Here is a 27,718-nt window from a genome sequence, read left to right on the forward strand (position 1 = left end):
CTCCTGGCTCAGAATCTCAGTTTTCCGTCTGTATGAATGGGTAAAAAAGATAATCTACCTCATCTGGTTGTTTTGATTGTTAAAGAAGATATCATAATTTAACACATTCACCTCAGATCAGAATTTTTTTCTTCCTTTCTTCCTTTCCTTTTTTCCTTCCTCAACTCTCAGCATTTTTAAACCAAACGTGTAGAAAAGATGGAATTCTTCTTTGAATGTTTTCCGGCCTTGGCCTGGCTGAGCATAAGCTTCCGGTGGGTGAATATTGTATCTGTGTCCCCTTGCAGCCCTCAGAACAGTATCTTTATTTAGTAATGATTGAATAAATGCTTGTCAAATTAATGAATGTATTTCAGGTACTATTAAGTAAAAAGAGAGGACTTTGGGGCTGGCCTAGAGAATATGGGGTTTCCATTGTCTGGGGCAGAAGCCAAGCATATTGACCTCCACATGGAGCCTGATGTTTCTGAAAGGCAAGAGATGTTTGAGCTCAAGCTTGCCACTTACAGAGTCGTCCATGCCCAGGAGGACCAGCAATGGGATGGTGGTCATCCCTCCGTGGACCCACTCCTGGAGAGACACAAAGCCGTCCCGGTCGTAGTCCATCCCTTGTAACATCTCCTTCAGTATCTGCGGAATCCACAGAGCCACAGACTTTCATCCTCGACCTCTCTGTGCCCTCCCCTCCCTCTTCTTTCTCTTTTGTTCTGTGTTTTCTGGCTTGTGTTTTCCCCCTTTTCCCTATGACTCAGAGTGAGTGGAGCAGGGAGGAAGCAAATGCAGGTGAGGAGAACAGGGTTCCAGGCCTGGCTCTGCCCCGTCCTAACTAACTCTGTGACCTTGGGCAAGCCACTCCGACTGTCTGGGTCCTGCTTTGCTCATCTGTAAAATGCAACTAGCGTGGCTATGTTTGCAGCACTGTAGTGAGGATTAGAGAAAACGTATATAAAATGCCAAAGAGAATATCAGACTCACAGAAGCCCTCAAATATAATTATTATTAATATTATCTACAATTAATAATATCATTAATATTAGTATTATCTGATGATTGAGAAAAACCTTTAAAATTCTTTCTAGCTCTTAATTCTTTGATCCATGAACTGTTACAAATATTTAGCTCTGGTGAAAAAATTAGGGGTACTACTAGGTATTTGATCTAGTCTACATTTTTCCCTGCTGCCTCTAATTTTTCCTGTCAGAGAAGTGGAAGGTCCAAGTGTAGGACCCCAGGGAAGCCGCCTGTAAGATGAGTCTGGGAGAGCCTTGCACAGTAAACATTTGTTTCCAACTCCCCCTCTCATCTTGGAAGCTCACTTAGAAGACACCCCATGCTTCTGGAAACTCACAGGCCTTAGCTCCGTGGGATCCCACTCGAGATACTGGGCAATGTGCAGCATTTGGTTGACGATATGATCCATCTCCTAGAAAACATCAAGGGGAGAAGCCAACTGAAGATGTGTTTTCAAGAGCAAGACTCAAAATCCAACCCCGTGGGAAGATGGGCAGGGCGGGGTGAGAAGCAGCTGCTGCCAGATACTGGCCTTTCATCACAAGCTCACTGTTTTTGCTCTTTATTTCTGCCTTGACCACAAAGCTCAGCAGAGAGTAGCTGCTCACAAGCAGCACAGACCGTGGATGAGCCAGAGATCCGCAGAAAGCTCACTGAACACTGACCTCCTCCTGGACCCACCTGCACCCACCTTCCTTCCCCTATTCTGTGCTTTCACTTAGAATAGAAAGCACTCCTGTTTTCTCCTTCTTTGTGATCGTAGCTCCCACAAATACTTACAAACCAAGACACTTCTCTCCTCCCCCTTTCCCCACACCTCATTCTCACAGCTTTAGCAACTTGGGATCCATCTCTACCCCTGAGGGGTCAGTGTCAGTTGGATGTAGGGCCACTGTGTTGGTCCCTTCTCAGGCACTATGATTCAGATTCCTTTTGGCATCTCCTTTGTTTCCTTTGTATCATATCCAGCCCCGAGCCCAGGATTCTGGGAACAGGAAATTCATGAAGGGTATGTTTGCCTAATGAGTGAGCCTTTTGTTTGGTTCCAAGGCCAGGCTCCATCTAAAATCTCACAGAATTGTTGGATGCTAATGAATCAGTGCACTGAGAGTCCCACTGAAACATACTGGACCAAGGAAGCATTTGCATGTCTTGGGCACCACCTAAGATAGTTCATAGTAAGGTTGATTTGGGGATACACATTGGAGAACTGAAGCAAGGTTTAAATTCTTCCACGAGGTAGAATGCTAGGTCAAAACAAGCATGCTAAAACCTAACAGGGATTTTTAAAAATTGTATTTCATTTAAATTAGAAACTAACCCATTGCAAAACTGCAGATGAGGCAGTAGACAGGGGTAAGGAAGTGGGCAGAGAGGTGGGCATAGGGGTTGGCAGAAGTTCCAACAGAAAAGAGCTTGTGAATCTGGTTAAGTCCCAGATTCAACGTGAGAAAACAGTGTGATTCAGGAATAAGACTCAATCTCGGGCTGTGTAAATGGGCGGGCATTTTCAGGAAGCAGAGCGGGAAGGTTTCAGGAAGAATTAGTTCCTCAGATGTGGATACTTAAAGCATCTTGGAGGAGTGGGTTCAGTCCTGTGCCTTATATTAAGAATGGCATTGACAAATCAGAGCTTGGCCAGAGTGGATAGTTAAGCCTGCTTTATTAGGAACAGTGTAGGAATTAGGAAATTTGAGCTTGAAAAAGATTTTAGGGAAGATGTGATAGTACTGTCCAATACGCGAATGCCTATTGTATAGAATTGGTATTCTATCGGTCAGCTGTCCTGGTCAGCCACAGAGGGCAGAAGTGAGCTGAGGATGGAGGGAAGGAGGATTTGAGGGTTGGCCTATTTTGATCTCTCTATTGAGTTGGGGGACGGGGAGGGGAGGATATACTCAGTTTTTGTATTGAAGATTTCCCTGCCAGACCACAGATGCGTCTTGGGCAGGGAGCACACCCTCTCTAACAGTCATCCACAGCAGAGGAGCAGCTATTCTAAGGTAGGGGATGAACTCCCCGTTACTGGGAGTGTTAACAAACAGACTGGGCATCCAACCGCCAGGGAGTTTTGGTGGGATGTTGAAAGAGAGGACTATTTTGAGACTCACTTCAGTCCACCAATGTTAGCTTCCAAACAGATCCAGAATTTAACCACTTCTTACCACCTGCAATGCTGCCACCCCGGTGTTAAGTTACCATCATTTCTTGTCTTGTTTATTTCAATAGCCTCCTATCTGGATCCCTGCTTGCATCGCTACAGTCTAGACTCAGCACAGCAGCTAGAGCGATCGGTTAGAACCTAAGTCAACCACATCACTCCTCTGCTCAAAATCTGCAGTGGTTCTCTGTTTCTCCAGAGTAAGAGAGAAGACCTTTTCAGTCGCCTGTAAGGCTTGATAATGCTTTGCAAATGCCCCTTCTCATTACTTTTCTGATCTCATTTCCCATTACGCACTCCGACCTGATTCGTTTAGTCCTTCTGCTCCAGTCACTCTGGCCTCCTAATTAATCTGCTACCATTCCAGGCACCCCTCAGGACCTTTGCACTCTGCCTGGAAGGTGCTTTCTCTAGACATCCCTGTGACTCACCCTCTCACTTCCTTAAAGTCTCTGTTCAGATGTCCTCTCCTCAGGGAGACCTTCCTTGGCTCCTCCAGCTTAAACTGCAGCTCCCCCAACGTCTCCTCTCCCTCCTTTATTTTCCGCTAGCACACATCTCTATCTAACATATTTTACTACACTTTTCAGTGTGTGTGTCTGCACCAGAAGGAAAGCACCACGAGGGCCTGGATTTTTCTCCGTTGGCTACTGATAAATCCCCAGGTCTTTGAACAGTGCCTGACATACACTAGAAACTCAATAATTATGTGTTGATCAAATGCTCGAGAGTGTGATTCTCTGGTGATTCCATCACATGACCCAACATTGACAGCACTGCCCTGTGGCTGCAGGCATCCCGTAAAGATGCTCTGGAGTTCCGAAGCAACTGGGACGATGACGGTGTGGCTGGTCTAGTGGATGTGTTCCCTTTCTTCCTTCCTCTGGTCTGACTCAGCCCCAGGCACTTCAACCTCAGAGCCTTTCCATTAATGAGCCCCATCTCTGACACTGCCAGTCACAAGGACGGGGCCTATCTGGTTCGATTTGCCTTCTCCCCTTTCTGCCTTCTTTCTTTTCCATCCTTCTTCTAACCCGTGACCCCTGACCTATCCCTGCCTCCTCCTGAGGGGAGGTGTGGGCCAGACCCAGGCTTTCCCAGGTGCAGTGGGAGGGGCTCCTGTGCTCAGAGCTGACAGAGCCAGGCTCCTGGAGCTAGTGCCCCCGGGGTATGAGAGGAAGACAAAGGGGGTTGGCAAAGCACACCAGCTGTTACCTGCCTTCCTCCTGCCCTCCTGCCCTGGTCTCAGTGCCTCCCCCCACCTCCTCCCCTCTGCCCCTGGCCTCCAGCAGGAAATTGCAGGGGGGTTTCTGAACCAGTTGGGAAGTTAAACTAGATGAGATAGTAAATCTCATTTCCCCAATCTGAGATTTTGCCATTTGGGCTTCTGGAATGAAAAGGCAACCTGGAGTTCAATCTCTCTGGGCTGGCTCTTTAGAATTAGAAGCTGGGGGGTTCTACTCATCTCTGTGGCCCATAGTGAGACATTGCTATTCCTATGAAGATGGAACTGAGAGTTTTCCCTTTACCAGACTCTCCCTTCACCTGCTCCCCTCTCCCCCAGCCTTTCTTGGATCTTGGAGGGATATTTGGAGAGCTTACCGCTTGGTCCAGGAGACCGTTCTCATCTGAATCATAGAGACGAAACATGACTGCAAAAAACACAGAGGTGAGGCTTGAGGTGTCCTTCAGGCACCATGGATGGGCTGAGACTTTGCTGCGGCCAGTTTCCAGATCAGTTCAGACCATCACTGGGGCGAAGTCTGTTGCAGCCAGCTCACCCACCCTCCAGGGCAAGGAGTCTGACTTCTTTACAGAGAGGGTGGGAAAAGGGAGAAGAACCAAGCCACCTGCCTTCTGGAATTGTCTAAGCAATAACTCTGTGGCTAATGAGATCTGGGTCATGAGTGTGAGTCCCCGTAGCATCTCTGTACTTCATGTTTATTCAGTGGTGCGTCTCTGGTTGGAGTTTAAGTTGTTTAAAAGTAAGGTCATGGGATTTAGATTCTTTGTGACTCCTCTGAGTGTCCGGGTGAGAGACACTCGGCATACAAGGCTAACTCGCCAAACAGGTGGATGCATGATGTAATGACAGATCTTTGCCCTAGTGATGCCCCCAGACCCTGGGCCCCAGTGGCTCTAGCATGTCCTACTGTGCATGAGGGATAAAATGAGAATGCGTGAATAAGCATCCAGGGCCTTGGGCAAGTCATTTAACTTTTATGTGCTTTCTTATATGTAAAATGAGAATAATCATGTCGACTTTCTAGGGTTATTGTGAATGTTGATGGTCTGTGGTTAATGAGATAATGCATTTAAAGTGCTTAGCAAAAATAAGGTGTTCAATGATGAGTTATTATTATTATTTACATTGATGATAGGTAGGATTTCAGGCCATCATTTCCCCAAAAATACATGTTTGGTTATTTTTTTTTAAAGCTTAATTTGTTTTTGATCACTAAAATCAGGGAGGATTTGGATTTATTTGGTTTAATTAAAAAAAAAAACAAAGAAAACTTTACAAGACAAATGACCAAGCTTCTGCAACAAAAAATTGTAAGGAAAAAAAATAAGCAAAAGATTAAAAGAGACTGAAGAGACACAGTAACCAGTAGCAATGCCTGGACCTTACTTGGATCCTGACTCAAACAAACAATGTTTGAATTGTTTCCCAACTATGGGAAAATAATGAATCCTGACTGAATATTTGCTAATTGTAAGGAATCCTTTTCTTCAGATGTGACCATGGTACTGTGGTTCTATTTAAGAAAAAGTTATATTTTAGAGGTACGTACTGAAATATTTACAGATGAAATTATATGATGTTTGGAATTTGCTTCAAAACAATCTGGGGCAGAGGGAAGGAGTGGGAGGTATAAAAAAACTTGACTGACTATAAGCTGGTAATTGTTGACGGTGGCTGACAAGTACATGGAAGTTCATTGTACTCTCTACTTTTGTCTATGTTTGAAATTTTCCACAATAAAAAGCTCTAAAAAATGCAGTTTCTTTTTATTGCCATGACAAGACTCAGACTGCAAGGCACTACTATGAAGAATCTGCCACATCCTCTCCCATAGTTATGAACAAATATCACACCTGAAACCCCAAATCTAACTGAATGTGGGAAATAATATGACATTTCACTTTTAACATTAGCCAGAAACCTGGTACATCTGCTTCCAAATTAGCAGTTAAGACCTGCAATTGTTAACACCTGACATCTATGGGGGAGCCTTTAAGCTTGGCTAGTGAGCAAACTGTTTCATTTTGGTTTTGGCAAGGATTAACCTTTGCCAGATTTTTCCTTGCTACTGCTTAAGATTTGTTGACTCGTCTGCGTGTTAGCTGGAATTTTGACTTTTTCTATAATATATATGCTTTCCCCTCAGTGTCTACTAAGATCCCAAGAGAAGCCAAAACAGTATCTATTTTTTAACAAGGTCCCATCATGTTATAAAAAGTTTGCCTGCAGGCTCACAGAGGCCAGTGAGACCATCCCTGAAGTGACTCATGTCCAAGACTGCAGGCTGTTTCAGTCACTATAGGCTTTCCTTTCTGCCCCCAGTTATTATTCTCCTCCTGAAGACATGCTTTTGAAACTCAGCTCGACTCCCATATTTAACTAGCCCTCATTCTCTAGAGGCCACAACACTTGGGGTGGAGAGGCAGGTGGGTGAAGAATTGGAAATAAGCTTTAACAAGATAGAGGTTGATGAGATCTCAAGAAAAAAAAATAAGGATTCCTCATATTTCAAGTGTTGCTTGGACATGGAATAGGGGAAGGAAGACAGAAGTTGAAAATCCTCCCTTGAAAAATCTGCTAAGAGGAGGCAGCAGCTTTCTGATTGGAGGCTTTCCAGAAATCCTGCCAGCAAAGAAAGGGAGTGTTCACCCTTTGCAGAGACCCCTTCCTTTTCCAGCTCCTGGTTTTCAATACCAAGATTTCAAATGCACTTCCCACACTCTATACAACAGCTACTGTGTCCCAAGGCAGATTCTAGGAAATATACATGTTACTGCTGGTGACAGGGCAGAAAACCTCCCCCACGGAGGCAGGACCTACCTCTGGATCCCAGATCAATCTCCAGCACGTTTAGAATGATGGACAGGACACTAGCTCTTCCTCTAGGAAAAAGTCAAAGCCCCTTGACAGGGTGCATACGTACACTCTAGCTTATCCTGAGGTCTCCCCGTCTCCAGCAGGGACAGGTAACACACGACGTCCTTCAGGTACACTGTGGGGGATTCTGAGCCTGGAGACTGAACAACAGGGTTTCCCAGAGGGGTCGCAGCCGCTTGGTCTTTAGCTGGCACTTGCTTCTCGGTCATCTTTGATTCTGCAACAAGCAAAAGGAAAGCATCTAAGGACACAATGTTTAGTAAATATGAAACCCTTTGTTGCCCCATCCTTTTCATGGCAGAGGCAAGAATTTTCTATAAGTGTCTTCAAAAGCGTCGGTTACATAGATACAGTCAAATTGGTGGCCCTAGAAATCCAGTTTGTAGAGTACATATTCTCTGAATGAAGCCCATTCTGAGTCTTTTTAAGAGTCTATGGCTTTATAAGAAATTCACCTATGCTGTGTACATTTTCAGAAAAGATGATAGTGATTTTTAATAATGTCAATAGCTAATAGCTAATGTCATTTAGCCTAATTTGGGGGGGGGGAACACACCCCATCTATAGAGGTATTTTTGGCTGGGATTCCAAAAATTCAGACTATTGGTTATTTGCCAATATACCCCTTCTCACAATTTTCTTCTCTAATGTATTTAAAGATAAATAAAAAGATGAAAGTTCAGAAGAGAAAACTGGGATTGATAATCAATTAATTTCTGTAAACTAGGAAGAATTTTGTCTTATTGAAAGCCTAATCAGTGTATAAAGAAAGCAGGTTATCATACCATAGGAATAGAGTAAGTTTTCCCTCTGAAATTTTCCTTCTCATAGGTAGGGAAACTGTTTCTTTCCTCTGGTTAAGAAATACGACATTATTACCAACCAGAAAACCAGGCACCTATATTTTACTGTGTACAGTATATTTTTTTGAGGCACTTTAAGAGCTCCCTCTCTCTCCCCAGCCTGACAATACCCATGTCCATCAGAAATGATCTCAATATCAAACAAGAGGTTCAACTCACAGAAAACACAGGAAACAGTGAAAAGAAGATTGACTGGCAGTGGAAAATCCAACCTAAGTATTGCACCACCAAGTAATAGTGCTGAAGTCACAGGCAGAGGGAGAGACAGTCTGGACAATAATGCCTACTGGGGAAGGCAATGCCACCAGTACACTCTTCATTCAGAGAACCAAAGTGCCAAGCAATGGCAAACAGTCACTGCAGGCTGACAGAGCTGTGCTAAATGAAAGCCTACCAGGTCCGAGGGGTAAGGCTGTGGTCTGAGACGGGAGCTGGCCATCACCCAGATGGACCGTGGGGGAGACCAAAGGTCATTGGCACACCCTGTGTGTTACAAAGGGCCCTGTGAGGAGACCAGGATGGAAGCCATGAAACAGAGCTGCAGAACAAGGAAAAGGCAGCTTCATCCTAAAGTCTCAAAGGATCAGGCCTTTGGAAATAACTTCCTACTGGACAAGACCCTCAGTGGGTTGCAAAAAGATGTAACATCTATTAAACAACAATGTAAAATTTTCAATGTCTGGCATTCAATAAAATATTGCAAAGAAGCAAGAAAATATGAACAATATTCATATTTTATTTCATTCATATTCCAGCCCCAAACTGGAAACAACCCTAATGTCCATCAATAGGTGAATGGGTAAACAAACTGTGGAATATCTACCTATATACTGAAATACTAATCAGCAATAAAATATGTTAATTATGATACACGCAACAATATGGATGAATTTTAAAATTATTATGCTGAGTGAAAGAAGTCACATGAAAAAAGTACATACTGTATCATTCTTCTTATATAAAATCTAGAAAATGTAATCTAGTCAACAGTGACAGCAAGCAGATCAGTGGCTGTACGGAGATGGAGGTGGGTGGGTAGGGAGGCTGGGAGAAAGGGATTATAAATGGGAAACTTTTGGGGCTGGCGGATATCTTCATTATAATGATGTGGTGCTGATTTTATGGGTGTATATGGAGATAAAAACTTATTAATTGTACATTTTAAACATGTGCAATTCATTTTATGTCAACTGTGTTTTAACAAAGGTATTTTAAAACAAAATAGTCATTATATGCTGATGACGTAATGTTCTATGTAGAACCTAAAGACTCCACACAAAAACTATTAGAATAAATGAATTCAGCAAGGTAGCAGCATACAAGATTAATACACATAAATCTGTTGCATTTCTTTACACTAATCTCAGAAAGAGAAAGTAAAAAAAAAAATCCCATTTAAAATCATGTCAAAACAAAAACAAAAACAAAAACAAACCTAGGAATAAACCTAACCAGGAGTTGAAAGACCTATATACTGAGAACTATAAAACACTGATAAAGGAAACTGAAGATGATTCAAAGAAATGGAAAGATATGCCATGCTCTTAAATTGGAAGACTTAACATTGTTAAAACGGCCTACTACCAAAGGAATCTACAGATTTAATGTGATCCCTATCAAACTACCCATGACATTTTTCACAGAACTAGAACAAATAATCCTAAAATTTATACGGAACCACAAAAGACCCAGACTTGCCAAAGCAATTCTGAGAATAAAGAACAAAGCTGGAGGATTAACCCTCCCAGACTTCAGATAATACTACAGAGCTACAGTAATCAAAACATCATGATATTGGCACAAAAACAGACATATAGATCAATGGAACAGAATAGAGAGCCCAGAAATAAACTCATACACCTGTGGTCAATTAATCTTCTGCAAGGTAGAGAAGAATACACAATGGTGAAAAGACAATCTCTTCAGCAAGCAGTGTTGGGAAAGCTGGACAGCTGCATGTAAATCAATGAAGTTAGAACACTCTCACACCATATACAAAAATAAACTCAAAACAACTTAAAGACTTAAATATGTCATGACACCATAAAACCAGAAGAGAACATAGGCGAAACATTCTCTGACACAAATTGTAGCAATGTTTTTTCACTTCAGTCTCCCAAGGCGATAGACATAAAAGCAAAAGTAAACAAATGAGACCTAATCAAATTTAAAAACTTTTGCACAGCAGAGGAAACCATAAACAAAACTAAAAGACAGCCTATGGACTGGGAGAAAATGTTTGCAAACTATGTGTCAGCAAGGGCTTAATTTCCAAAATATACAAAAAGCTAATAGAATTCCATAACAAAAAATAAACTCAATCAAAAATGGGCAGAAGACCTAAATAGACATTTCTCCAAAGAAGACATACAGATGGCCAACAGGCACATGAACAGATTATTGCTAATTATTAGAGAAATGGAAGTCAAAATTATAGTGAGGTACCACCACCTCATACCAGTCAGGATGCCTTCATTGAAAAATCTACAAATAATAAATGCTGGAGAGGGTGTGGAGAAAAGGGAACTCCTACACTGTTGGGAATGTGAACTGGTGAAGTCTCTATGGAGAATGGTATGGAGGCTCCCTAAAAAACTAAAAATAGAGTAATATGATCCAGCAATTCCACTCCTGGGCATATATCCAGAAAATATGAAAGCTGTAATTAGAAAAGATACATGCACCCCAATGTTCATGGAAACACTATTTACGATAGCCAAGACATGGAAGCAGCCTAAATATCCATTGACAGATGAATGGATAAAGATGTCGTGGTGTGTATAGGCACCCATGTGCGCATGCGCGTGCACACGTGCGTGCACACACACACACAGAGGAATACTACTTAAGTCATAAAAAATAATTAAATAATGCCATTTGCAGCAACATGGATGGACCTAGAGATTGCCGTTCTTTTCCAAAGATCCTTTGGTTACCAGAGCTTTGACTGGATCTTGAGCCATTGTTCTAGCCTTTGTTGAGGTCTACTGTTCAGTCCAGCAGTGGAACTGCTGGGCCCAGAAAGACAGAGAGGCACATAGTCTCACTGGCGTCCCACCTCCTCATGCTGCCCTGTGTGAAATACCCCTAAGCTACAGTCATCTGAGCACATTCCTCAGGGACCACCCTCTTCCAGAGAAGAGGTTCTATCAGGTGCCAACATTCTTCAGGGTCCCGCAGTAATAAAAGACTAACACCTTCTAGACACAAAGTCTCTATATTACTTCTTGCTTTCCAGTTGGGCTGTATGGCTTAGTGGAAAGAGCACCAAGATAGAGGCAGAAAACTGGGTTTGTGCTAAATGATGTGTGATCTTGCCCAAGTAGGCTTACTCGCCACACCCAACCTCAGTTTTCTCATCTATTAAAAGACAGACTTGCATTAAAGTTGATAGTCACCAAAAGTCTTGAATGACATGAAAAATGTGAATATAATGTGAAATGAAAAACAAAGCTAGATCCAAAATTATATGCATACAGTCTGATTCTAATCCTGTAAAAAAATTATGGGAAAAAACCTACAAGGATACATGTGTGCATATGCATGCATAATTGCACTGGTAGATTATAGGTGATTTTGTTGTTTCTTTAGTTTTTTTGTACCCTTCAAATTTTTTACATTGGGTTACTTTTATAATTAGGAAAAAATAAGGAAAAACTTGAGGGACTTTCCTCAAGACTCTATATCTTCCAAGTTGCTGAAACATCTCAACAGTCTGAAGAACTGAAAAACCAGGAGGATGAAGTTCACATTGTTTGTCCCACTTTGTCCTGGGCATTCGGGGAAGGGTGAATTCAGCTTTTCCTGAGCTGAAATCCTGACAATGACAGACTGCTCAAGTCTCTGAGCTGATGTCTGAACTCAGTGAAAGTCCCTCTATGCTGTGTTTATGGATCCAATCATTTCTTACAGTGGGCTGTTTTGATCGGAGCTTGGAGATTGATCTGATAGGCCTAAACAGGCCCCATCAAAAGAGAATCTAGTTTCTTCCTCTGGTTTCCACTTGGGCAACAGGAAAAGGGTGGTATTTTCAACAGATGGCCTGATCTAAGGTGACTCCAGAACTTGGCTCTTCCTTGCTGACAGAGGCCCCTCCCTGTGGTGTCCACCTGTCCCTACATTCTTGCTTCTGGTGAACAGGGGTGTCTAATTAAGACATCCGTGGAAGATGGCCTAACAGGAGAAGGATTTTCTACTTTAAATCTCAAGTCACAGAAGAAGATTAAAAAATGCTATACACCTCCCTGGGCCAGGAGTCAGGTAACTGCCCTTTCATGACTAGACCACATGAGACTGACACTCCCATGCATAGGAAAACAGTGCGAGGAAGTCTCTGGAAGTTGCTCTCAGACCCAGAATGATACAGATACAAGCACAGCCAAGGCCTATTATCATCATAGATTACTTTTTCTCAACTGTCACATCCCCACTAAGTCCTTCCTTGGTATCTTAGAAACTTTAATCACTAAAAAAAAATCCTGCCCAGACAACTTGGAACCTCAGGGGATGCAGAATAACTTCTCTCAGGTTCCTCTTGAAGTTCCAGACACTTAGAAGGTCTCTGCGCAAAGAATTTGGGTCCAGAAACTTTTCACAGTTGATTTTCTTGCTGAGAATTTAGAATCTCAAAGCTTCCAGTTTGACCTTTTTCTTTCCACCATGAGAATGATTTATGTCATAACACGCCTCCTCTATTCCACATAAGATTTAAGACTTATAACTTTAATCCATTTAACCAAGGGGCCATGGACCTAGCATGTCTGGGTGAGATGCTGGGCAGAGGGGTGGGTGAGCCTATACTTTGTAGAGTCTTGCAGTGTCCCTGAAGGCCTCCAGAAGGCACCGATGCTCTCAGTCCTTGCTTTCTGGAGCTCTATGAGAAGCCTGGTATTTGCTAAGCTTATGGTCCAGAGGCAATTCTCCTTTCCCAACCTTGTTCTGCTTTCCATCTGGAGTGAATTTTTCCTTTTAAATCTAAATGTCCTTCTTGCTTTTTTTTTTTTTTTTAAATAGAGGTACTGAAGATTGAACCCAGGACTTCATGTATGCTAAGCATGCACTCTACCACTGAGCTATACCCACCCTCCCGAGTGAACTTTTGATCTCACCAGTTCTTCAGTTGTACACTGAGAACTCTATAATCCTCTAGTTGTCCTTTTTGCCATGACTGGAAAAAAGATTAGAACAATATCTATTATCCACTTGAAGAAATTCTTGCATCTTAGATTCCTGTTACAATTAATTCTCACTCAGTTGTATTATCTCTTATCTATACTTCCATGTATGTATGCATGTATGTATGTGTATACATATATATAGGATATATATAGTCAGATACAATAAAACTGCATTTTTTATCCCCTGAGCACATCCCAAGAGCTGGAATTCACTAATGTGTATCAATATTTTCCAAACAATAATGCACAGGAATTAAGGCCTGTTTCTCTGAGTCTCTGTATTTGAAGCTCCAAGACCAACCTGGGAGGGAGACAGTATTTAAAAGTCCTCCCATGAGAAGAGAATGCCCAACTGATACATCTGGAGACTGAGGGTGCAGACTGAAGGAGATCTTGGCAGACATGACAAGGTAACAGTAGGGTGTACTTTTGGAGGGTGGCCTGAATAAAACTGCTAATATTTATCGAACATTTACAATGCTCCAGCTACTATTCTAAGCATTTTACACACATAACTCACTTAACCTTCATATCAACACTTATTGTCATCTCATGTTACAGATGGGGAAACTGAGGCTCAGAGATATTGTTCAAACATACCCAAGGTTATAGAGATAGAGATTGTCAGAGCTGGGCATAAAACCCAGGAAGTCTGTCTCTAAAGTTCAGATTCTTAACCAATATGCTTAGTGCCTGACCCAGCTTGGGTCGATAGTGTCCAGGGAATTTGTACTGGATCTGAGAACAAAGATCAAGGAGGGTAATCTTTGCTCCTTCCAATTTTCCTAGGAGTGCCTGCCCTTGGGCCTGTGCCTGTCAATAACCTGCCAACAGAGGAATGGATTCCCACTGATAAATGGGCCAGAGAAGGTTCCATGTCAGCCATGGCCCAGGAGTGGGTGCACTGGCAGCCAGGTACCATGATGGCGGCCCCACTGGGAGCACAGCTTTGGTCATTCCACTGTGAACAACCAAAGTGAAGCCTTTACATGGAGGCAAACCTTAGTCCAGGCACCTCAAGACAGATCATTGCTTTCTCTCTTGGTGTGGAAAAGAGCAGCAGCTTTGAGGTTGGACAGTTCTGGACTGAATCCCCAGTTTCACCAGTTACACGGTGATATACAACCTCTTAAAGTCTCAGCTCCTCCATGTGTGAAATGGTGTGACTGCAAAGGCTCAGTGAAACATGCAATAAAGCAGGTGCCTGGCAAACAGATCTTCAAAACAGTGTTAGCCGACATGTGCGCATACACAACCCCCCACTGTATTCTTTCTCCTTTCCCCCTCTCTGGCTAGGCAGACCCATCAGAAGTAAACATCTAAGGAGCTGTCTGAAGTCGTGATCTGCCCTGTTTCAGAGCAAGTGAACTACGAACCCTCATCTAGCATCAAAATCCCAGCACACTGAGTGGCAGGGGCCCTGGAAAAGGAGGCAGACAAGATCTACTTAAAAGCATTTAAACTGCTAGTCAGACTCCCCCCTCCCTCCAAGGACGAGGTATTCCCCACTCCTCCCCGAAAGACTTACCCGTATCTGGGGCACAGGCCTCGTCTGCTTTGGCAGCATTATCTGCATTCTGTATGTCGGAATCTGGGAAATAAAAAAGAAGATTTAAGAACTAGACCATGTCCTCCAGCTTTTTAGAGAGGCAGGCAGGAGACCTTCCCATGAGATCTGGACCACTTGGGTTGTGCCTGTGTTTCTGGTGTCAGCTGGGTTCATGCTCTCTGATGGGTTGGGCTGTGTCTCTTCCATTATAGTTCAAATTTCAGAAAGACAGGGACCACTTTGTTCCCTTCCTCTGACTCTCCCGGGCTAGTCCCAGCCCATGTGCTGCCCCGAGACTGGCAGTTTTTGCGGAAGGCCCTCCCCTACTGCTTGCTGTACGTTAGCTTGTGCCTCCTCTTCTCCCCAGCCTCCCTCTGATCCTGATGGCAGGAACTATGCCCTTCTTTATTTCTTTGAGAGATCCATCAGACAGGGCTTCCTGTGAGGCCCTGAGAAGACAGGGGTTCCTGTTCCCTGGTCTCCATGTCCCCCCCACAGGGAAGTTACTGTGCACAGGGGACCCTCTAGGAGGCAGCCTGTGCCTGTGGCAAGTGGGTTAGAGCCGCAAAATCTTTCCATCTTGGGGAACGCTGGTTCATGTACCTGGGCCACTGGCCTCGCTGTTGCTGGCCCCCTCCTTTGGGTGGTCAGGGGTCTCCTGTCTGGGCTTCTGGCTGAAGGCCAGGAAGAGGTGTGTGCTCAGTGGCTGAGGAAGGTCCACCTCCAGGTATGCCCTCATGAACAGCGTGAAGACATCATAGCTAATTGGCTGAGAAGGGACAAAGAGGGAAAAGTCAGTAGAGAAAAGTGAAGGGACAGAGAAGGGGGAGAGAAGGAGAAGGAATCAGGGAGCTGGCCTGCGAGAGAAATGGAAAGGGAAACAGAAGGGGTTAGAGTGATTGGTGGGGGCAGGAAGGAAAAGGCCCGGAGGGTGACAGAAAGCGACTGGCACAGGGAGCGGGGGTAGGATGTAAGAGAAAACGCTGGTGGCTGAGTGACTGAACTTGTTGGGGCACGGAACTGCAGGAGGCCGTTGTAACAAGGCATGGCTGAATTTAGGTAGAAAAGTGGAGAGTGCAAACTGCGAGTGAGAGCTCTGGCTGAGCCCAGGCCCACGAGAGGGACTCGTCTCTAATGAGCAGGACGAGGTCAGTGCCCTGGTTAAGATGAAAAAAAACGGTGAGGAAAGGGAGAGGGGGAGGGGCACAAAAGGGGTACGGGATTAAGAGATACAAACTACTATGTATAAAATAAATAAGCAACAAGGATATATTGTACGGCACAGGGAATGTAGGCATTATTTTATAATAACTTTAAATGGAGTATAATATATTAAAAATATTGAATCACTATGCTATACACCTGAAACTAATATAACATTGTGACTCAACTATACTTCAACTGAAAAGAAGGATGTAGTTGAAAACACAATGGAAAGAATCTGCACTTCTGTGATACCTCAATTTTCTGCTTATGCTGTGAGGGATGTGATTCCTGAGTATTCAGGTCTCAGAAAATAAAGGGGGGCTCCACTTTTCATTACTTTCACAACTGACCTTTCCTGGACAAACCTTAAGACAACAGGGAAGGGTATGTGTCTGGCTCAGCTGCTTGCAAAAGATGTCCTTGAGAAGGTTTTAGGCACCGGGAGAAGAACAGGAAGCCAAGGACAGAAGGTAGAACCAAGAAACATGCCAAAAACTAGAACCTCTCCCTGCTGCATGTCTCCCAGTGTGGCTTGGCTTCTGCTCCCAAGCTGGGAGGACCATGCTAGAAAGGGCTGCTGTGCTCAGCAAACAGTCGGCAACCACAGTGAGCAGTGAGTCATCACTGGCGTGTGCTCTGATGGCATCGGATTCTTCATCAAATCCGCAGATGCTCCTGGAAATCATTTGAGGAAGCACTGCTCCAAGATCTGCTGTGCAGGCTTTTGTGAATAATAGCAGCCGTAAGGAGCTGTGAGGAAAAAAGTCCCTTTCTGGGAGCCTACTTGGCTCCCCCTGAAAATGTGGATAGCATTTAACCCCTTGTCTCTTCTGGAAGATCTGGGAGCCTTCCCAGAACCAGGAGCTGGCTGGCATGTGCACAGTCAGGTTTGGGATACAAAGTTTTGTCTTTAAAACAAGCAATGCCCTTCGGACCCTATTGGGAGGGAGCTCACAAGGCCGTTTCTCCTTAGCTCCAGGATGGGTGGTTAAAACAGCTCCTTAGAGTAGCAGAAGCTGGATTCAACTGGATAGAGGAAATGAAGGCTCTTACCAGATTAAGGCATCTTAATGTGGACTCATATTTCTTGTGACAGCTACTAGTCTCTCTCTCATCTCTTTGTCTTTCCTGCCCCTGAGTCTCAGTCTCTTTTTTATACTCTTTCTGTCCCTCTCTATCTCCACAGCCTCAACACCTCAGAATGTCCCTGCCTCACACATTCTCTTCCTTCTTCTCAGTATGCAAGAGCAAAATCTTTTCCTCCCATCTTCCAAGTGGAACTTACTCATGATGACCCTCAGTTCCACTGTCCCTGCCTCTGATGGCATCTCCCAGCACCAGCTTCTCTACTTGTGAGCATGTTCAGGTCACTCTTCCAAAGAAACTGATGGCTGCTCGAGCTACTAGCATGTGCTTCCTCCCATCCCCTTCACACTTCTCCTCACCTTCTTAATTCATTCAGTTTGGATTCTAGCGTGTCACCTCTGAACCTCTTTTCTTGAAGGTCACAAACGCAATGGTCTCTTCTTAGTTGCTCTCACCTTTATCATTAACTATTTTAAAAGGCTCTTTTTGCATTGTCCTTTCTTTTGCACTATTTTAATGGATAAGTACTGTTTTACAAAATAGTTTTGAGTTCCAAAATGTCTTGTCAAAATCTTTTGGGGTTGGCCTCAAATTGAAAATCATCAGCATAAATTATTTCTGGAAAACAGATTGTACTAAATGATTTAATAAAAAGAAAATTCAGTTAAACAAAGTCTTACATAATGGTCTTAAAAAAACCAAAGCTGAAAAAGCATCTAACAAGATCAGTGTGAAATTCAGGCGACCTCATGACTGATCTGAAGTCTACATTTTCCTCCTTTTTTGAACCTCGGGTTCTTCTTCAGCAAATTGTGAGTGCTGGACCAGAAGTTCTCAAGTTCTGAACTTCAAATAGATTCTTCCTGAAACCAGTTCCTCTTTCCAACCCTACAGTTTCTGCTCATGTCAGTGGCACATTATCCTCCCGATATTCCAGGCTTAGTTTTGAACTCTTGGTCGTTTGAGACTAGTTCTTGTTCCTTCCTTCTGTCCACTGTTGTTCTGCAATGTCTGTCACATCCAGGTCTTTTTTGTATCCTCTGCCCATCTGCTACCACCCTGATAAGGAGGCTATTGAAGGTCCCCACATTTCCAGTTTCAGACTTCTGTTTCTTGCATCCTATCTGGACCATTGTAACATCCATCAAAGGCTTCCTTGCCTCCTCTTCTACCTATCAGTACTCTCATCTTTTCTATCCTTGCCAGGTTGATCTTCCCAAAGTACAACTCTGATCAGACTGCTTCCCTACTCAAAAACTTTCCTTGGATTCTAATGGCCCATGAGAAAGCTAAGATCAGCTGTCTCCAAACTTTTAAAATCATGAGCCTCTCTATAAGATTTTCGAGTACACATTCCCACTCATCTTTACTTATACATTATATACGTGGACGACTGTGCTCCCCTTACATGCACTGTAAACACACACAAAGAAGTTAGAAAATAGAAATTAGATGAGATAATCAGTATAAACAGAAGGTCTAATATGCAGTATTCCTCTGGTCCAGTGGGTCATCTGGTGCACTCCCTGAGTCCTTTGGGATTCACAGCCCTGCTATAATCCCACTCCAACCTAGATGTGTAGCTACTTCAACCTTGGAGACCACTCTGGTCTTTTCTCCTATTATTTCTATGTGTCCCTCCACACTCTGTCCACACTGATCGCTGTGTTCTTTCCTGGCCAACCCTCCATGTATTTCACATGAACTGCTTTCTTCTGTACCTATTAAAATTCTAGCTATCCTTTAAGATCCAACTCAGATGCCACTTCTTCCAGGAAGCCTGGTATGATCTCCTGTGCCTAAATTGCTATACTTTTCCACCTTGTTTCCTATCTTGGAACACTCGTATCTGCTGCCCTCTCAATATATAGTTGTTCATGACATACACTCCTTAGTTCCTCGACTGGATCTAGAGCTGAAAGGTAGTAAAATATCTTATTTCACCTTTATATCCCCCACACCACCTACCACAGTATTTCCTGATAGGTATTTTAATGGATGTTGCATTTTTCATTGGCACACTTGGCTGTCATCAATTACTGTGGGTCTGTTCAGTCAACATATATGTACCGAGTCTCTCAGATACAAGACACAGTGCTGGACACTGGTGATCTAGGCATGACTCCATACCTTTAAGGGACTCAGTGGGAAAGGTATTGAAATAATTCTAATATAGGGTCAAGAGTGATGAGTGTCATAGAAGAATTGACAAACTGTTGTGAGAACTTAGAAGACAATGATGTTGAACACATGTCCTTCATTTATATCCCCATCCTAGGGAACAGCATAGATTAAGCCCTGAAACACAGAACATTTACATCAGAAGAGCTCAGAGGGGACTAGATCTCATTGTGTCAGAGATTCTGGAAGTTCCAGCGATTTGCTCTAGCCAGCTAGGGCAGAGTGAAAGCAGGAGCCCGATCTTCTGACTCCTGGTCTAGTGCTCCTGCTATTGTATCTGTCCCAGGCCCCTGTGCCGACATCATGCTCCCCCCAACTCCCTCTAAGCACCCCAAGTTCGGTAGGCAAAGAAATGTGCCTGGGGGGCACTCTCAGAGTGATGTCTGGGTTGCAAAAGAGTAAGTTCTTTATGAGCACAGGCCAGACTCAGGGTAGCTGCTTGGGAAATGTGTGATGGGAGTGGCTGGATACTCTGCCCAAACCAGACAATCCACCACTATGGGGCACACTGGCAATTCTCAGAGCCTGAGTAACATCTCAGGTACTGCCGTTGTTCAGACTTCTTTTCCCCCCAGAGGCTGCAACTTTCATGCAGAAACTAGCTAGGCAATTGCTGTTTCTGCAACCTGTTTAAAGAGAGAGTGAATTCTTCTACAGGCTGAGAAGGAAGGAGAACTAGGTGGAGAGTTTATCGAGCATTGTACATACGTGATCTTAAGGCTCAAAACAACAGTGTGACATGGCACTGTTACTGCCATTTTGTGGATGAAAAAAATTCTGAGAACATAGATAACTTGCTCAAAGTCATAAAGCAAGAGGCAGAGCTGTGTTCTGTGCTACGTGTATCTGAGTCTAAGATCACAGTGCCACCAAGCCTCCCAGCTTCTCTGGCTCCACAGTTTTTGTCCACTTTTTGGCTGTCTTCAGCTGCACTTCGTTCTCCAGAGAATCACTTGGTGCCAATGGGCCAGGGCACACTTGTCACAGACAGATGCAGCCCTGATACTCTGCAAACTTTTATTCCCAGCCTTGCTTTCCTAGCAACCTGCCCCTTCCCACAGCTAACTCACTTCTCATTGAGATATTTTAGCAGCAATAAGCCATCAAGCTCAAGAGAAATTAAACCCTGTTGTTTCTGAACCCCATGCTGGGACATTACACCTACTAGAAGCCAGCCACACTGTGAGAGAGAATGAAATCAGAGTGACAGGGCTCCCCTGGAACACAGCAGTGCCAGGCGTAGAAAGAGCAGGGGCCAGCCCGACGGAGGCGGGGGTGGCAACGTGCTCATAGCAGCCAAGCTGCTCCCTGCTTCTGAAAGCTCCCGTGGCCTTCACACCCTCGGTGGCCCTGACCAAACTGTTCGCCTCCCACTTGGCAGCCTCTGGGCGGACAGGCTGATTAGCAGCCCCCGCCAGTCTTTGTTCCTATGTTTTTGGAGGTGGGGGTGGGGACTGAGGGGCTGCAAGTTCTTTGCTGGCTTTGCCAGCCTTTCCACATGGCTTTTCTTTAGGAATGTTCTTTGAAACGATGCATTCTCAGTCTGGCCCCTCTCCTGGCAAACTTCCTCCAGCTTCATTCTCCTGGTGATCCTTAGTTTTATCCCAAAGCACCTCTCAGATATACCTCAAGAGCGTGAGCTCTGTTGATTCACTCCCAAGGTCCAGCAGAGAAAGAACTGACTCAAGGTTTGTTGAAAGGACGACAAGATGAATAAATAAACAGCCAGCCTCCTCCCAAGTTCGTCCTGCTGATCAGTTGCTTTTCTGCAATTAGCCCTCATAAAATGACCCAGAACCAGGGAAAAGGGAGTTGAGTTTAAAACATTCTGGGGAAAGGGGACAGAAACGGAATAACAATGGGCACTATTTTTAAGTGTCCTTGAAGTGTTAGACATTTTTCAAAAATTATCTTATTTAATTCACTCATCTGCAAACTTCAAGGTCTTTCTTTCTGGTTGTTGTTATCTTCAGTTCACAGATGAGGAAACTGAGGCTCAGAGAGGTGAAATGGCCTTGGCCACATTGCTGGTCTGCAACAAAGGCAGGAGTCTAACCTAAGACCATAAGACTCCAGGGTCATGGCTCTGAAACTTGGCTCTGCTAGTAGGAAGTAAGTTCTGGTGGGCAGGAACTGTGCCTTCTCATCTTTATATCTTCTACAGTGTCCAGCACAGTGCCTGGATGCTCAAGAAACATCAGATGAGCTGAATTTGAAAGTAAGGGAGGTCTTCCAGGCATTTATTCATTCAACAAATGTTTGTTGAGTGCCTGCTATGAGCCAGATACTCTTCTGGGCACTGGGGACATAGCAGTAAACAAAAATATTCTAGTGGGAGAGACAGACAATTAAATAAGTAAGTTATGTAGTGTGACAGATGGTGAGAAGTAATATGGAGGAAAATAAGGCAAAGCAGGAAGGGAGGAAGTGTCAGGAAAGAGGGTTTAACATTTCAGATAGAGATGGTGACATTCACTGAGAAGGTGATTTGAGCAAACACTTGAAGGAGGTGAGGGAATGAACGAGGTGGGTATCTGGGGGAGGAACATTTCAGGAAGAGGCCAGAGCAAGTGCACAGGGGCTGAGGTTAGAGCACCCTTGGCTTGTCTGATAGCATCAAGGAGGCTAGTTTGGCTGGAAGAAAATGAGAAGAAGAGTAGCAAGAGATGAGGTCAGAGAGGAGGGGGAAGTGCAGATTGTAGTGATCTTGATTTTGACTCTGAGTAGGGGGTGTGCGGAACATACGAGACTGTCGAACAGAACAGTAAAATGATTTGACTTCAGTTTTAACAGACTGCTCAGGATGTGTGTGGAACAGACTTTAAAGGTCAAGAGTAAAAACAGGGAGCCCAGTTAGGAGACTACTGCAATAATCTGAGCAAAATATGGTGGTGCCTCAGGTCAGGGTGGCAGCAGTGCAGGTGGTGAGCTGTGTCTGGAGTTTGGATGTGTTCTGAAGGCAGAAGTGACAGAATTTGCCGATGAATTAGATGTGGGCTGTGAGAAAAAGAGAAAAGTCAATGATGACGCCATAGTTTCAGGCTGAAAAACTTGAAGAATGGAGTTGTCATTTGCTGAAATGGGGAAAACTGCTGGAAAGACAGGTTTTATCGGGAAAGATCAGGGAGGTCTGTTTAGCTCATGTTAAGTTTGAGATGCCTATTTAATTTTTAAGTGGAGATGTCAAAGGGTAAGAACAAAACTGGGAGAGTGTAGTGTCCTGAAAATCAAGTGAACGAAGTGGAGGAGAATTTGACCATGTCCAGAGCTGTTGAGTAAAATGACTATTGAGCTTTGCTATATGGAGGTCCTTAGCTATTTTGACTAGTGGTTTTAGTGGAGGAGTGGGGGTTACATGCTGACTGAAGGGCTTTCAGGAAAGTGGGAAGAAGAGAAATTGGAGGCAATGAGTATAGACACACCTTTTGTGAAGCTTGTTATAAGGGACAAGAGAGAAATGAGGTGGTAGCTGGAGGGAGAAGTGGAGTCAGAAGAATGGTTTTTAATATAGGGGAAATAGCAGTATGTTTATTTGTTGATGAGAAAAATCCACTATATAGAGAAAGCTCATTGGAAAGAGCGAGTGAGAGCGAGAGAGAGAGAGTAATACGTTGCTGAAGCAATCAGTGCCTGTCAATAGACCAGAGAGGATGGGATTGAGTGCACATGTGGAGGGACTGGACTGAGATCAGAACACAGAGAATTCATTCCTACTTGCAGGAGAAAAAGTATAGATGGGCGGGCACATAAGGTGAGGTTCTCGGGGAAAATCTCAGGGAAAATGATTGTTTTTATTTTCTCAATGAAGTAGAAAACAGTTGATAACTGGAAGTTGAGGGAGAGGTGGAGGGGTGAGATTTGAGGAGAGAGGAGAAGGTATGATGTGGTCCTCTAGGGTAATGAGAGGGTGAATGGACTTGGGAAACATGTAAATTCCAGGCACACCAGTGGCTCATTTGAGATTTGGGAGAAAATTTAAGAAGCAAGTTCTTCAAAGTGAGCTAAACTTCTAAAAGAGGGACAAATTATGGAAAAGCTAGAACATGAGGTTTTTAAAGGCTTGAAATGAAAATGTTCTTACCTCATGTGGGCCATATTGTTTGAGGCTCCCACCCTCATTAAATTCAGCCAAGACGTCTTTTATCTTCTTGGTAGAATCTGGAGAGATATAATCCATATGTGAAACATTGGTGAACAGCTAATGGGAGCTAGGCCAAGTAAATTCTCCCTGTCCAACCCTAACCTTGGTTACCATGGAGCGGCCCTTCATTCCAGAACCACAGGAAGGAGTGTCAACTTTATCTGCCCTCTGCTTTCTCATTTCTTTTTTTCAGTATATTCTCTCTCTTGCTGTATGAACTATCTTTCTAAAACACAAATCTGATCAGATCCTGTCTCTGCTCAAAACCCTTAGATGGCTTTTAATTTTCTCAAGATAAAGCCTAACCCCCTTTGCTTGGTAACACAAGTACTTGGTGATCTGACCTAGCTATGCCTTACCTCTTACCTTAACCGTACATTCACTCCATCTTTCAGCCACATCAAACCACACTTCTAGAAATCTCTGAATACCCTGTCTCTTCTCTGTATTGCAAACTTCGCTTAATTCTCAGTACCCAGCTCAAATGTCAACTCCTTTGAAAAGCCTTCCTTTCCCAGCCAGAGTTAATCGTTCCTTCACCTGGCTCCTATATGGCCTGTACTTAACTCTGTAACAGCACTTGTCATATGGTATTATAATTATTTATTAACTTGCCTCTTTTGCTCATCTCCTGCCTCAGTTCCACCTTGAGAGCTGTGAGTCTTTGTGTATCATACTAAGGTCTGAGACATACGAGTGTTCAGAAAAACAATATATTAGATGATCGAATAAACATCTGAGCATAAATTTAAAAACATTTAAAATTTGTTAATTAAATGGGATTAGTGGGCATCAAGCCTGGCAAGGTTCTGTCCTTGGTGCTGAAACAGAGACAGGATTCATCAAACATGGTAGTTTAGAAAATTCTGTTTCCATAGGAAATAATTTAGAAACTAATGGAGAAAATGGTGACTTTTCTTCTCCTTCTCCTTCTTCCTGGATTTTTATAAGGGAATTTGGAGTCAAGAAAAAGGACTCAATAACTGTCATTACAAACACATCCTAAGTGCATCGTGTGTAGTTACCAGCACCCTAGATATCAAAGAAAACCAGGACTTCTGTGTTCTCCTTGTCTTGCAGTATTGTGGGTAATTAAGAGCTTCTCAAGTACCATTATTGCCACAATTCAAACATCTGAGCAAAGGGCAAAGTCATTAAAAGCTGACATAGTGTTTCTCAGTGTTCAGGCCCATGGTACAAAGGGCTATGCTCTCTTAGGCCTACGTAAAGTAGTTGGTGCTTGTGCGCTGGGCTGTTCTCCATGGCTTTGCTGACTTGGATTCAATCAAGCACAAGTTATAATCATTTCAAGATTGAGACACATTGAAATGCCACAGGAAAATGCTGCTGTTGCCTAAAAATGGACATTTCTTTCTCAAATTCAAAACAGATGTTGAAAAACTAATAGCTCAGTGAGATCCAGGCAGCAGATGCCATCAATTTGGGCTTCTTTCATTCAATTCAGAAAACACTATGGAGGGTAAGGTGCTGCTAGGTAACTGCTGATGAACTAGTTAAGGGCAGGATCTGAATAGCCATGGTAATAATAGCTACCCCTTACTGAGGACCTTTACTGCATATCCTCTCCCCTACCAATCCATGCAGATTTGGTGATATTTTCTTCAGCTTACAGATGAAGGAGCTGAAATTCAGAAAAGTTAATTGACTTGCCTAAGAGTCAGGGTTTTAACTCAGGTCTTGTCTGGCTCAAAAGTCTACATTACTTTCCCTTAAGCACTGTTCACTATTAATTCTCAAACATTTGCTAACACAGGAAAAGGGTAATTAATACTGCTGCAATTATATGAAGCTCTAGGAAGCACAGAGTGGGGAAGAAGTAAAATGAACAGGGAAAGAGTAAAATTAGGATGAGAGTAGGGGTGGGATGGGAACTGGGATTGCTCTATGAAGGAGGTGGCTTTTGAGCTGGGGTGTGAAGAACAGGTAAAGTTTTGAAAGGCAGATATGAGGTGGCAAGTGCATTCTCAGAAGGCACAGGGTGAACAAAGGTGCAGAGATGGACACCACAGGACCTTGAGCCAAAGTTAAAACCAGAGAGGAGTATGGAGTCAGATTTGTGGGGGTCTTGAAAGACCAAGTTAAGGACATTGATTTGAAATCGTCAAAGATTTTTTGAGTAGTAGGGTAACATAACCAAGTCTGTTTTCTAAATGTCACTCCAGCAACAGAATGGAAGAGAGGTTGGAATCAGGTCAGAGTTGTTAAGGTCACACATAACTTATAGTCAAATTATTCTATAAGTAGCTTAATTATTTAGGAAAAAACACTATATTTTAGAATCTATTTTAATAGGAGATCTTCAGCTCAGCCAGAATGGCAAAATTTTTTTAAAAATGAAAATTTTGGAGCATAGGTCTTCCTGGTGTGGCTTCTATAGAAGTAGTCTAGAGCCAGCGTTTTGATTGAGAACCAAGGGAGTGATTTCACTTGAATTTATGCTCTTTGGATGTTACTGTCATATTTTAGAGACTCTACAGTTCATCCTAGCAGAAATCCTTTGGTTCTAAAGTGCTATTGAGTTAATCTTATTGTATATTTAAATGTATGATGTGTATATTTATACAGACATAGGTGTATACACGTTTTACATATAAACGCATGAACTCATATCTTCGTCACATGTACATATTCAGGTAAGCAGTTTTTAAAAAGAAAAAGTAGGAAAGGTGTTTATTTAAAAATCTCTGATCACTAGCCTAAAATTAAATAGGAAACGAGCAATCCAAGAGATTGCTGGTTCCTAGATTTCCATGAGGGGTGTTCCTCACCACACATTTACTTCAGTCTGTTTTATGGGTTTCTATGAGTTAGTAAGACCAACACCTTTCCTTTCTAAAAAGGGGAGACAATCTAGTCTTCAGATTTGAGGCCCACTACTTTCTCCTTGGAGGTCCTTTGATACTTTATCACAGTTTTCTTCTCAACAGATTTCTGGGCTGGGTTTCTCTTTCCCTGAGGAGTAAGTGGACACTGCTCCACACCATTTGTCTGAAGATAGTTAAAAACAAAGATGGGCTTCTTTAGAGAACTCCCTAGTCTTACTTCAGGTGTCATCTGTGGGCCAAAGGGCACAACCTCAGTAGAGGCTGCCCTGTCCAAGCCTGTGTTGTAACACTACCACCAGACCCACAGGAGATAAAGTTCCATTTCTAAGTGTGCAAGGTAGGGTCATGTCCACAGTTCTTGGCAGCATCTCCTATTTTGTTGAGTACTTGCTATGTGCCAAGCACTGTCCTAGTCACTTCCTGCATTTTATTTAAATCCCCAAAACTACCCCCTAATATAAGAGTTAGCCCTATTTTAGAGAAGGGGAAACTGAAGTTTAAGGAAATTAAATGATTCTTTCAAGAGCACAGAGCTAGTGAGTGAATGAGTCACTCTTATTTTTAAATATATACAATAGTGTGACACAGTCATTAGATTCCTTGGAAACACAAATACTGGTAAATCAGAAGATAAGGTCCTGCCTCTGTTAGAGTGGCTCTCTAATCTGGCTGTGTGTTAAAATCACCTGAGGATCCCTATATGCATTGAAACCCAGGCCTCATCCTAGACTAATTAAGTCAGCATTTCTTGGGGGATCTAGGAATCAGTATATTTTAAAAGCTTCTGGGGGTTCAGATATATAGTCAAGGTTGAGAACTGCAGTTCTATAATGTGGTTTTATTGTTAGACATGAAGACTGTCTTAGGAAGCTGCTGAACTTGTTGGATAATCACTGCGAAAGAAAAAAAATAAAGATTGTAATTCTGCTAAATCTAAAATCGTTGTGCTTGGTCAACGTTCCCCATCTTTTAAGTGGACAGCACTAAAGAACTCCACCCAGCAGGTCACCTTATTCAGCTGCTTGGCAAAGTAAGGACACATTTTGCACTAACTCACCCTGGCGGGACCATCAGCATGCAGTTTTATCCCAAATCAGAGATTTAGAAGGCTCGTCTCTGCTCAAGGTTGCCGGCGGTAACAACTGCCCTAAGAAGCTTCAGTCTGAAATTGTTTCTTGATGCCAAGAATTCCGGGACCTTAACCAAGCACTTGTTCCTAGTGTTTGAGCGAATTCAAAGCCTTTTTAAGGAGAAAATTTGGCGCTACTCACAGACATCTTTGCTGCTATGTTTGTGTGGGACAGGGATGTTCTCTATCTGAACAAGCAGACAAATCAGGAGCTTCAGTGTTTAGAGCAGCATGTCAGCTGTGCT

The 27,718-nt window shown here is 43.2% G+C and overlaps 1 protein-coding gene across 14 annotated transcripts in view; it reads right to left on the reverse strand.

Moving 5' to 3' along the window:
* Positions 1–27,718, reverse strand: part of DGKG (diacylglycerol kinase gamma) — a 191,323-nt gene that overhangs the window by 117,511 nt on the left and 46,094 nt on the right. For 13 of the 14 annotated variants that reach the window (XR_010383834.1, XR_010383835.1, XR_010383840.1 and 10 more), the window contains exons 3-9: positions 23,439–23,515; positions 15,488–15,653; positions 14,864–14,926; positions 7,342–7,512; positions 4,775–4,824; positions 1,349–1,423; positions 508–630 (exon numbers count right to left, since the gene is read on the reverse strand). Coding sequence is in view for 9 of the 14 variants with exons in the window: in XM_064493580.1 (XP_064349650.1) it covers positions 508–630; positions 1,349–1,423; positions 4,775–4,824; positions 7,342–7,512; positions 14,864–14,926; positions 15,488–15,653; positions 23,439–23,515 (725 nt within the window). In the remaining 5 variants the exon portion in view is untranslated. The remainder of the gene's footprint in view (positions 1–507; positions 631–1,348; positions 1,424–4,774; positions 4,825–7,341; positions 7,513–14,863; positions 14,927–15,487; positions 15,654–23,438; positions 23,516–27,718) is intronic. The other variant, XM_064493584.1, reaches the window with a different exon arrangement.

Source organism: Camelus dromedarius, chromosome 2 (assembly GCF_036321535.1).
Source record: "Camelus dromedarius isolate mCamDro1 chromosome 2, mCamDro1.pat, whole genome shotgun sequence".
Lineage (NCBI taxonomy): Eukaryota > Metazoa > Chordata > Mammalia > Artiodactyla > Camelidae > Camelus > Camelus dromedarius.